Below are 13,104 nucleotides of genomic sequence, written 5' to 3' on the forward strand. Positions count from 1 at the left end.
AAGGGGTTGGAAAACACCATGCCTGTGTGCGACGTACTTATGCGATTATTTGAAACGGTTAACGACACATATACACCGAATCATTCCTGCATGAAAAGCGACTGAATCTGGCGAGCTATAAGGCATCTTTCAGCATCGGACACTTACGTGGTGGTTTGAGGCGGAACCTAACATACTCCGATCGTCCTGCACAAACAGCTCCGACTAAGCCAGTCTCCATTAGGGAGAGACTGCCACGATCACACCAAATATGTCCCACTACGGCGTGAAAACGGTGTACCAAAGCGGAGGCTGTAATTAAGCTAGCCGTGCAAAGTGTGGGACCTCGGATTCACAGAGTGCCGCTTCCCTGAAACTCCTTTTCTGAGGAATGGCAAGGAGGTGGTTAGAGGCTTTGTTGACCGAATGAACCATGTTTACGTGTTTCTCGGCGCGTCAAATCTCCTGATTCACATTTCATATTAATTATCATCAAGCTGCCACTTTACCGGGGGAAAGCCTCGATTTTGGATGTACACAACAAGAACTGCGCGTTAATGCTTTTGCAGGTTAGTCTACTGCATGAGAAGTTTCATAGATGTTTAGACAATATGCCCCACTATTTATTTTTACACTGTGCAACTACGCTAACACCTCTTTCTCGTGATTACAACAAAGCCAAGTCGAAGTTTGGGTTTTCCCTGACGGTAGATCTAAACCTGACAAGGAGACAGTCGATATCCGAATTTAATTCGTGAACCTTCATCTTAATTTTGCATACGTTCAATTTCATTAACCTCTGAACTACGATTGTAGTGTGTGGATTGCCGTGGTATGAATGTATGTTTGCAATGAATGTGTGCAAAGGACCACCCTGCCCCGATCCTACAAGCAATCCACGCTGCATGATTAGGATAGTATACTGTACACTTGTGATTTCTTGCCTCAAGAAAACAGTGTAGACGTTGGTGTCAATCAATAAAAAACGTATGGTGCCTGGAACCTGTTCAGGAGGATTTCAGTAAAGGAATCAATACCAGCCTTCGGGTTCTGGCATCACGATCATTGGGAAGGCAGTAATTTAGTCAATGCAGCCTTACATCCAGGGTATAAGCCGACTGCCATTTAAAATCAATAAGAGGGTGTTGCATCCAGCATCCCAATTACTGGCAAAATGGTCGAGAAATCGATGCAAGTGTTTGCCATCACAGTTCCTGGTGGGAGAGCACGCCGCAGTTAATATGATTTCATCTTCCTTCTGTTTTTGTCTTTTCCCCCCAGAAGCACACGGAGTGAAATGATAGATTTTGGCAAAAGTCTGATTAAGTGGAGGAACGGTTTCCCACAGAGAATTTACCAGTGGTGGACGGAGCTGCGTGAGTTAATTTCTAAACAGCTGAGGCGTCTTTTGAGCATCACGCACGAGCGCGGAGCTCCTAGCTCGTAACCTGCGGCCTGCTGGATGCTCACATGCACGTGTCAGGGGCGGAACGCGCTTCTTGTTAAAACCTGGGGAGGGCATCTCCTGGGCAGCCCACCGCAGATTACCGTAGTGATGCGTTTCTACCCCTCAAGGTGCCACCGATGTGGCGCATGATTAGGAACTCGTATGCATTGTGTTATTACATCTCACTGTAATGGTTTTTTATATATATATATATATATATATATATTATTTAAAATGAGGTATCACAGTATTATAGTAAGACATATTTTTATAAAATTATTCTAATTTTTAATTCTGGATCAAGTCCGTGATGATGGGTGAAATTCTAGCATTTCATTCGTAGCTGAATTAAATTACACTTAAGTCCTGCGTATGTCTTCTTAAATTTTACTTGATATTTGTCTATTTTATATCTTTAATTAAAACATCCGACCGTGAAATAAGCAGGACAAGCATTCCTTTATTGTAAATAAATCAGCCAATAGATTTTGTTCCATGTTTGTTTAATAAAAGATAAGAATGACTAAATGGGAACTCTCCCCGCTGAAAATTCCGTCCCCGTTGGAGCTCTGGAGAGTAGTATATAAAGTGACGAGATTTTCCTGTCCACCTGACATAGGCAGGTAAATGTCTTTCAAATGAGCTAAACACACGCACTCGGTACCGATGCTTTTATTTCTCAGCCATAGGCAGAGTTACCAGGTCCGCGGTTTTCCCCACCCAATTTGCCTAATTTAAAAATACAGTTGCGGGTAAATATTAGGAGGTTGCGGTTTTTAGGGCTGATTTCATTGCTTTTTTTACCCCAAATGAAAAGAAATGAAATATTATAAATGCAGGTGGCTCCTAATGCTGAGTCATCCTGAATCGCAAACCACCGAAAGTCAGTGACCGATGTACACGGAAAGCAGGATTGCCAAATCTCACGCATCTGGCGTGACACTCAAGCTTTCAGACTCTCACGCAAGAGATTAATCTATATTATAACATTTTAAACCTAAATTAGCGATGGGGTAGTTTGCAAACTCTTTACGCTATTTACAAGGTAATAAAACTGTAACATAATATGTAAATTCGTGTGTAGACTGCAGGTCTCGAATTGAAAATCTCACTCCAGCCAGTTGACCAAAGTTGGCAAACCTGGGAAAGGGCAGTTCTTCCGTCTGTGTGACGTCATTGTGCACTGTGGTTTTAAAATGTTAAACATTTGAATGTGATCAGCATGCAAAATACCGGTTTATTTCTTTGAGATAGAGTATATTGGGATTTCAAATATTGGGCTAGTTTCAACTTCTGTTGGGCGGATTTTAAGCAGACCTTGGGCAGGCGATTTTTGCTGGAACGGGCAGCACTGCCCTTAAGCCTATATAACCGAGGCCGGATGTCACCCTCCGGACCTGGTGTGCCAAGGCACCGACGCAAAGCGCGACCTTACGCCTGTGCTCTCCGCTTGTGTGAGAGAGTAACTGCAAAACAAACTTCTGAAAGGTGCGCTTGTGCGGCTCTCCTGTCAGCCGCATCACGCCTTAAACACGCTGTCATGTCGAATCGCTCTTCCCGGGCCGGCATGCGGAATCCAGACCTGCCAGCGTCACCGCTCACTCTCAGACAGACGCGGCTCCCGACTCCCCCTGACAAGATGCCACTTATACTCGATGTGACACCAGGCGATTTCAAGTGGAATAAAAATATATTAGTCAATGAATAAAATATACACATCTAATAAAATGCTGAGTGCCCCCACCCCCCAAAAAAAAATACTACAGGTGTCATTCGGTACACAAAAATATAGGACTAATTCAAGGAATGCATAAATTTATAAATTATGAACAGGGGGTATAAACATGGTACAATGCCGACATGAATGGTTAATTTTCAAGGTTAGGTCGTAACTATTGTGACCTATTGCGTAAGAAAGCAAAGCGTTTATCCAATCCCGTAATTCGACGTTTGCCTAATATGTGCTCCAGTTTCATTTTAGTGGTTTGTCTTGCCCTTGCTGCTGTCCCGAAAAGAAGCTGCGTATCAGAACGAGGTAAAGCGATATTAAGTTTCGGTGCACTGTAGTCATATGGCTGCAGTTGTTTTTATAATCAGAATGTGTCTATTTCTGGGTGAAGAGAAGTGATCTTAAAGTTCAAGTTAGGCACAAGTTCTGCGTTACAGAAGCAAAACGCACAACTGTACGCCGACACTGAAACTTAAAGTTGTCTGCATTGGTTTTAGCGTGTATTTTAGTCATTGTAATTCTCACACTCATGTTTTCTTCAAAACTCAGCATAGCTGAACTAAGATATTTTGTCACGAGATATAAAAACTTACGAGACCCGATTTGGGTCTAACTCAGTTTTGATTAAATATCGAATTACTGTGTTTTGCCTTTATAGGCTAGTATATTGTACTGAATCATTAAAGTTTTAAATGCACATTTAAACGGATGTCTCACTCTCAGTAACAGACCTAGCTATATCACTTTTGATTTATTTATTTATTTATTTATTTTTGCATAATCGTTTATAAGCATAAATTCCAAACTATAAACAAACATGATACATGTACTGTAGCAATCTTTTACGTTTTGGTGCACTTTATGCATTTTTAACTTTCTATGTATTTTTCGCCAGGCTTACTTCAGAATTTATTTCCGCATTCCCGTTTCTTTTAAATGTCAAAGTTCTGTAAAACAGGTATTTACCACCATAAACTATACGATGCAGCGCTGAACAGTTGAGGTTAGATCTAGGGTAATGGGTAAGTGTTAAAGATCTCTCGTTGTTTAGGAATATTGTATAAACTAAACACCCCTTAAACTAAAAACCAAACTGGCAGAGGATAGAGAGTAATCATGTCGGGCTTTCCCCAAATATCCGTAAAGCCGAAAGAAGAAGTAGCCAAGCCTTTGCTGTTTGTTGTTGACGCGTCCTGCTTACTTTACATTCGGGTCAGTCTGGATAGAGGGGAAAGGCGGGAATATGAACCTTTGCAAAGAATGAATAGCTTTGTTCTAGCGGCTTATAGATGCAGAATAACGAATTTTCCCGAGTCGTAAGAGCATTTGGCCCAAGTCCATCGAAAAGAACCCTTAAGGGTAGCCTGGAAGATAACGCAGCAACTGGCATTTTTGATTAAGTTTTGTGGACGCCTTTGTAAACGAAACTCTGGTCCCTCAGTGGACATTTTTGTATTAGTAACTGGTTCAAACGTAGGTTGAATCCTGTTGAGAGAGCAACTTAAAATATTAACCATGACACTCCGCGGAAAAATGGAGTTTCTCATCTTTACGTAAATGGCCAGTATGCAGAAGGTATTAACCTGGTTAGTTGCTGGCTCTCTCGTGCATCCGCTCCAGGTTGACCAGGCCGACATAACGAATCGGAAATGGCATTCGAAGTCAACACCGAGGTCTTCCGCGCCTTCTCCACGTACGCCACCGTTGTCATCCTCAAGATGATGTTTGTGTCCATGCTGACTGTTTACTACCGCGTGACACGAAAGGTATGTGATGTGGTGACTTCGCTCATTCTGCTCGTGCCCTGCACCTGAGCCTCGGGGTTAAATGCCCCCAGAAGCAAAATCACACACTGAGTCAGACACACCCAACCAGGCATCGAGCTGGGGCCTGTAACCCAAAGCCGGCTTTCTTGCTGAGCTGGATAACTTGTCAGATTTTAAGGTACCTGAGTTGGAATGGATTTTCTCTCCACTTACATTTACCCCAGACTACCTTGAATCTGACAAGTTATTCGGCTAAGCAAGAAATCCTGCTTTGTGATACAGGTGTTTGAATTGTTCCCATGAAGTGTTACTTCTAGAGAAGGCAGCAAAGAAAATTAAAAGTATTTTTGTCAGTTTGTATTGAAAAGCATTGCAGAGATCCATCCATCCATCATTTATTCAGTGCAGGGTTATGGGTGGAGCTGCCACACAGGGTCCACAAAGCAGGGTCCCAGGCTACACAGCGAATAAAGCAGGGGACACCATGGATGGGCTGCCAGTCCATTACAGGACACACACATAACACACACACTGACACACAGACCTGTACTCACATCTTTGCGGAGACTCTCCATTCATTTTTATTGGCAAAACCTTAACCCCTACCGAGCCCTAACCATAACCCTATGTAAACAATGTTTACACTTTTAGTTTTGTGATTGCAGTCATAGATTTTTATAACATTAAATTTCCCCTTGTGGGGACTGAAAAATGTCCCCACAATTCCAAAATAACAGGCTTTATCAGCAAATGTCCCCACAATGTAATGTATACCTGGACTGCGCGCGCGCACACACACACACACACACACACAACCAGGCAAATAGACTTCTTAGGCCTTTGATTTGATTGAAATGCTAATCTAACTAGTGTTTGTATGCCCCAGCCTTATGCCCTCTGCTGTCTGTGTTAGGCTCCGCCCCTCCAGGACCCTGTACTAGAGGGATGTATAAGAGGATATCATCCTGTGAGATTAGGTAGCGTTACTCCGAGATGATGTTTTAAGTTGGCTGACTCTATAGCGTGACTTTTTTCCATTGATGAGAGCTTGGGGTCAGCTGGTCTTCCTGGAGAAGCTTCCCCTTGTTATGGTTACAGTAACAGCATGCATGTCCAAACGCTGAGCAGATATCCTGCCACTCTTGAAGGCTTTTGATAACCCGGAGGACGTCAAGTCTGGGAGGACCATGGAGGAGAAGAAGAGGATGCTCCGCACGGACGCTGACGTCGAGCGGACCCGGAGGTATGGATATTCCCAGGAAGGACGGTGACCTCCAGTGGCCCAGCAGTCTGTAGCCTCTTCACAGCCTCACTCCTGATTACAGATCAGATGTGACATTTTCTAAACCCCCCTTTGCACAGAGGGCATGTCTGCATTACCATGGCAACAACAGGACGTTCATAATCATCTACTGACCAAATCTAGTTGTTAGTTAGCTGTTGCCTGCCCTAGTAAAAACTTCAGCTGAAACCAGAAGAATTTAACTAGGCCTCAACTGTGTGTGCTGCTAATCAGTAGATAGCACTGTTAGGGTTACAGTTTCAGTCCCTAACGCAGACTAATGGACCAGTTCAGCTGTCCAAAAACCCATTTCACACCACTGAAACTTCTACTCCAACTGGAAACTACTGAAATTTTCACAAACGTTGGATGGACCAACTAAGAAACTGTAACCTAAATTTACAGTCGATTTAAGCAAATGTCTCGAGGCAGACGAATGCGGCTGCCGGTATCTTTTACAGCTTTTCGCTGCAGGTGCAGCCAGCTGTTGTGCTTAAAATACCAGAGCATTAATGATCCGTCAGCATCCAGACTCACATTTCTGCATCCGCTGAAAGAGATTTTGAATCTTAGCATGAATTTTAGCAGCTAACTGAGTAAATAGAGAATATGTGGCTGAGAAGATATCAAGCTGAGTGACGATGTATTGTGCCACCGTGACAACCATGAAGCTGTTGACGTGGTGACAGGAGACCAAGGTATTGATGGCTGCCGTAGGGAGAAAGAGTGAGTAAATGGGAAATATACAGAAAGCTGTTCACATAGACGTTAATAGACCGCTTACACTGTCACTGACCATGACTAAGGGAGATCTTTAAGCCCCAAGATGAGAACCATGTCTGTATATTTGCCTTCCACCTATGGTAAACAGAAACATATTTCGTGGCAGTGTTTCTTTATAGAGATGGCTCAAACAACATTCTGCCTGCATTGCGCTTTCCTATTCAAGCAACTGCTGTCTTAAGACAGAAGTAAAGATGATTTTATCTTCCAGAGATAAAAGCAAAGCTGACAAAGCATGAATGACAAATATACTCTAAAGGACCATGTCTCCTCTTCGAAGGTGCCACCAGAACGACCTGGAGAACATCGTTCCCTTCGTGGTGATTGGACTGCTGTACTCCCTGACGGAAACCAATCTCTCCTCGGCCCTCCTCCACTTCCGGATCTTTGTGGGCTTCCGGTTCTTCTACATGCTAGCCTATCTGATCCCCCTGCCCAATCCCAGCAGGGGCCTGTCCTGGATAGTAGGAATGTGCGTCACCTTCTCTATGGCATACAACGTCCTCACCAGAGCCATGTTCCATTAAGTTGGCTGCCCGCGTCTGTCTTCCCAGACATACGAAACCAAAATGTTCAACAGTGAACCAGCGTTGAGAAATGTAAACTGCATGATTTACACTATTAAACAATGAAAATGATAAGCTCTTACGATAAGATATGGTGATTTAATTTATGCTAGTGTTAGACAGATCTAATTATGTGCTGCCGTATCAGCCTTTGTCTATTGTCTGGACATCCACGCTATAGACGCACCAGAAAGCCCCCCCCCCCCGCGTGTACGTTTTGAGGAGACCGTCACACCAGGACGTGTCACCACCTTGTTGGGAGCTAATCAGGGTCGGCAGGATGGCCGTCCAATTACCAGGTGCACATCGATTTTTCGATAAACTGCTCGTGTCAGTGACTTCTCCTAGCCCTAATGCTTAGCGGTTGCCAGGCGGCTCGTTAACGTCCATGTTTAATTAGGGACGAAAATGGCAGCAGAAAACAAATGTTTTGAGGGTAGGCCCCATTCACCCGTCGCTCATGTCCTCTGGCCTGAAGAGTGGAGGCGCTAATTGGGTTATTGTTAATCGCATGGAGACTCCTGCTCCTTGCTGAGTGCCATGTCCGTGCTCTCGCTCATGCCACCGTCACTTCTCCCCCTCTGCCAACATGAATGATTCTTTTTGTCTCTGGGTGCTTGTAATGACTCAACAGTAAATAGTAAAGCAATAGTAAATCATACTTCTGCCAATGTAATATTGGCTGTGTGGGTTACCGGTGCTGTTTTTCATCAACCATGTTCATTTCACTGTCAAACATATACTGTATCTGCCAAGAGCAGTAAGACCCACTGGTTTATCTTGTAACACTTTCCAGTGTGTGTCGATGTGATAAAATTAACACTGGCCTGCACTACTCCTTGTAGGAATAAGATAGCTTTAAAGGTGTTTATTTTTTTTTCTGGAAATGTTCACTGTCTGTCGGCTTGTCTAAAAAAATGCTCTAACGATGTGTGCTACTCGGTGCTGTAAGCTGTCAGTTTTTAAAACATTTCTACAGGTGTGGGGATTGTGTAGACCCGCATCTCTCTTTCCAAGGCATTTTTAATATATATTCTATCACATTTGTGTTGTGATCCCTGTGTTTCACACTGTATTGAACGCAGGTGTTGGGTCTAATATAAAATATATATTTTTTAAATTTATCGCGGCACACCCAATAGCGCAATCTTATCAATGTGTATTTGGCCGAATGAGAATATGTCCAGTAGGGGGAGACATATTAAAACGCAAAATAAACACTTAAAAAAGATCTTATTAGTGTCCCGGAATTATTATATTTACACACAATCTGAGTGAATCATACTGTAATTTGTGGATTTTAAAATGTGTTTTTTATGACATTGAAGCTTAAGTGGAATGGTAAACCAAAATCGAAGATTATAACAATGTGTTTATATCTGAGTAGTTTCAGTATGTTCACTGTGCATCTGCAGGCTTGAAGATGACTTGTGCTTGACACTTAAACAGGAAATATATAGGAGACTTTGTGAGTGAAACTGGACATCATGTCTGCGCTGGTCAGGGGTCCATTTGCCTAAAGCTTGGCTGCTAACAGCATTAGCAACTTGCACAGTTGAAACCGCATAACTGAATGGCTCCAACTAAACACGTTCCTATCAGGAGCTTTTATGGAACATACTCCAGAATGGTTCCTGGTGCACTGAATTAACTGGGAGCTGTGGGCCCAGGCGGAAGGGCCCAAGCAAACCACTTGAAATGGCAATTGCTAACATGGGGTCGGGGGGGGGGGGTGGGGAACCAAACGATGAGCTGCTTCTCAGCCACTCAGCCATATAAAGAAGCGAGAGTAACCCTGCCCTAGACACTAATCAATTGCCCCCCACCTTCTCACTGCATTTAACCCCACTCCTGCTGGGGGGGGGGGGGCTGGGCGAAATGGAGAGCCAGAGGCATAAACAGGACAGATTAAATCAACTTTGACCCCTCTCGCTAATCTAAATTAGAAGTACAATTTTTGATTAAGTATCGACTGAGGTGACCGCGCCCTCAAAGATAAAATCATGTCGATTGATATTATTGAATCCGGCTGCAGGAATAGCATCTGGGACACCTGGAATTCGCTTCTGTGCTTAATCAGGTAACAAAATACTCTCCTTCAACTGCAAGCTAAAGGCTAAAGAATAAAGCACAGTCTGCTCTCTACCTGCGCTGGAATAGATTTTAAATAAAATAGCTGGCTTCCTATACGCATACCGATACGGCTCCCACAAGTGCAGTCTGCTCCTCTGCCTTCCGGCCTCCGTCGTGCCGTTTCCTGCCGCATCCCGCTCCTTCCCCCCCTGCCGTCAGTCCTGTCTGTATATGAATTTGAGCCCCTTTTCCCTCTTCAAGGTTCCGGCATTGATATCAGCATTAATTAGTGAGACGGGGGTACAGTTCTGACCTATGGAGTTGAAAGTGGGGAGACTGGCAGGCTCAACGGCTGCGTGTTACATAAAGGCAGATGGAGAGAGGGGTGCAGCAATTATGTATTAATAAATCCCATTAAACCATTATTGAAAGCTATTGAAAGCGTTTCCCTTGGTTACTAGAACTCAATTATGTTTAATGTGCTCGTGTGAGATAATGAAGGCCATTAATTGTGAACTTATTAGTTTGGATGGTTCCAGACGTCATGGCTTTGAGACACAGGCGAGTCACGGCTGCACATCACGCCAAGATGGCGTGACGCGCATTTCTTGGGAAACGTTCGGTGCATTATTATAAGGCTTGTTAGCCGAACAAGGGCTTAATTAGGCAAAAGACTCCGGATTTGCACCATCCTTTCCGACGTGGCCGCGCCGATTTCCGGGACGTGTGAAATTAATGAGTAGCTCACAGGAACTTGACGCCAGGCCTGTGGACTGATAAATTGCTTGGAGATTGAGATAATATGTTTGCTCTCCGCAACATTAAATTTGGTGGCTTAGCACGGTTTGGGAAGTTGGGGGCCACACAGGAAGTAAATCGTTCTGCCGCTATGCTTAGAACTTCTTCTGCAGTGATGTCTGTTCCGGTCTTTTCCAGGGTGACAACTGACAACATTTCTGCTGAGGTAGAATGGATGGGTACACAACTATCTTGGACAAAAAAATCCACCATATAATTTTATTCCCCACCTTTTTCAACTTTTTCGCTTTCTATTCGGCTCCTCCCCCAGATTATGGCTGAAGACCCGTGGCTACCTGTGTTGCCCATAGGGGGCGCATCCGTGCCCTATGAAATAACAATAAAGAGAATCTTGTGTCAGCTGCCGCCTGTTTTGCTCTGCGGAAGCTGGCCACCTGAGGTGAGCGGACTGCTTATGCTGACCCCGAAGATTTGAGTGCGGTGATTACCGTAGGAAATTTAAATGCTATTGATTTAACCTTCTCCCAGCTGTAATTGAACCCAGAGAACTGGGGCCGTGTCCCCCACCCTGCTAGATTGCTCTGCCAGCCACAGGAGCCAGGATTGCAGGGAGAAGGGGAGGGTAACAGAGGCAGGGGACAATCAATAAGCAGTTTGTCATGGTAACCGTGGAACTGTTCAATTAACATCTCATGCTGGATGAGGGGAAATTTATATGCAACTGGGATTTTATTTATTTTGCCGCATTATAAATGGGCTGTCCTAAAGACTCTGAGTACAGCTACATGGGTGTTTATTTTCAAACCTTAAAAAATAATGTCGGGGATATTCTCTGGTGTGCTTTGAAAAGAAGACAGTTTTGCAATATGAAATTGGACTTATTTCAATCTAAAAATTAAACTCATAGTAATCAATAGTTGTATGATTCCTAGGGATGTACCATGTCTTTATTTGAATTATAAATCCAGATTTTGTATAATTATGGTTATACACAATAAGTGTAAGTATTTTCTGGTCCTACATAAGGTCTTCATGAGATGCTCATAAGCATGACTAATAAAGGTTTTGTGGCACTCATGTGAGACCTATGAGTTTACGCGCAATGATTATGTTCCATTTATGGAGATACGTTGTGTAGGGAAGGGGGCTTTGGTTGGGAAAAAGGTGACCTCACAATAACTCAGTCATGATGTCATGTGTTTATGTATCGTACATTTTCATCATCTTACACTAAACACACAGGATTCAGACAATATCTCCCTGCCAGCACAGACTGAACCTCACTATGCCCTCCCGGAGCTGGGGGATTTTACAATTTAATATTTCTGAGTTCTAATTGAAGAGAGTTTTCTCTCCAGGTAGTGCACTATATCTTCCTGACACATTCAAAGGACTGAGACCTTTGAAATAAAGTGTTTTTTAAATGAAATTTTATTATCATAATTTATGCTTGTCAAGGCGCCCACGGTGCTTGTGGCTGGGAAGGAGAGATCAGTTACCAGGTAACGTTATTTTAACATTTCATTTATGACGATAAGGTGACACATACGCATATGAATTAGAATGCATTACTAGCCTTGCATTCTCCATTTTTCCTCAACATGAGAGACTTCACTTTCAAATAAAAAGAATCATATTTATTAACATTTATAGCATCATCCACGCACAACCTTCACAGCACAAAAATGGACAGAGGTGTGGAAACGCAGGATCCCTTTCTACTATAAACTTTCAGTAGTTTCTTCCCCCTGTGAGACTGCCTGATATATTCCTGTAGCTATCGTAACATGTAGCGGATTCCTCATACGTTTGTTTGTGACACCGACTCACTCGCTCACCTAGAGAACACTGGGAATAATTTGTAGAGCTCCACCGAACGCAGGTTTCCATGGAGAATAGGAACTGCACGTCCTTCTCCATGGCAGTGATGAAATCACAAGGGCTGTTGCCCGAGTGCCATTAAGCTTGCAGCTCTCCAGCTGGATATCTCCACTTTAGAATTAAGAACGTGCATTAATTTCATAATGGACACGAGTGTGCCGCTTGTGGAAACAATGATGGGGCCCAACGGCAAATGACTTTCCTGGCAAACCGTTACGCGACCCACTCTTGAATGGTGATCCGTCGATCAGCTGCTCTGCAGTGTGCGGAGCTGTTGGTGAACTATACAAAAATGGCACTTGATGGCTGATTTGAAGTGGATTAAATCAGGTAAACTCTGTCTTAAAGATACAGTACCGTATACGTGTCATGAGGTCAACTGAGAATTACACTGAGATTGCATGTTAAAGTATTGTTGGCTGGATTTATGCTGGGGGTGCTGGTGCATTGGTACCGATATGATGTCACGACTGCCTTCCTGGGTCCAGGGAGGGTCACTGCTAGCTGCTGCTTTCCAGCCCCACCTTACCGAATTTCACACCGAGCCGTTTCCTCTGCCCCCCACCAGCCTAAAACCTGACCCCGTGGAAGTGCTGGCCTCAAACTGGACGGTGGCAATGTTTCAGACCCAAGTCTGAACTCGTACGGCTTGCTGTGGTCTGGCACCAATGACCCTGCGTCAGCAGGTCCTAAATCATTCATTATAATTGGCCGCTGAAGAGACTTTCTAGAGGGATGCCAGAATGTAACGCAATATCTCCGATGTATCAAATGACCGGCTCGCTTTCTGGTGCACCTCTAAATGATCCTGGATCCAATCTCTGCAACTTGAACCAGCA

General features: G+C 43.8%; 1 protein-coding gene across 1 annotated transcript; it reads left to right on the forward strand.

Moving 5' to 3' along the window:
* Window positions 1-3,367: 3,367 nt before the first annotated feature.
* Window positions 3,368-8,783, forward strand: LOC111851871 (microsomal glutathione S-transferase 1). Its single transcript, XM_023827173.1, has 4 exons — window positions 3,368-3,461; window positions 4,776-4,921; window positions 6,070-6,164; window positions 7,267-8,783. Exons 2-4 carry the CDS (start codon window positions 4,805-4,807, stop codon window positions 7,511-7,513), a joined length of 459 nt encoding a protein of 152 aa, XP_023682941.1. The 5' UTR covers window positions 3,368-3,461; window positions 4,776-4,804; the 3' UTR covers window positions 7,514-8,783.
* The last annotated feature ends 4,321 nt before the right edge of the window (window positions 8,784-13,104 follow it).

Source organism: Paramormyrops kingsleyae, chromosome 1 (assembly GCF_048594095.1).
Source record: "Paramormyrops kingsleyae isolate MSU_618 chromosome 1, PKINGS_0.4, whole genome shotgun sequence".
Classification (NCBI taxonomy): domain Eukaryota; kingdom Metazoa; phylum Chordata; class Actinopteri; order Osteoglossiformes; family Mormyridae; genus Paramormyrops; species Paramormyrops kingsleyae.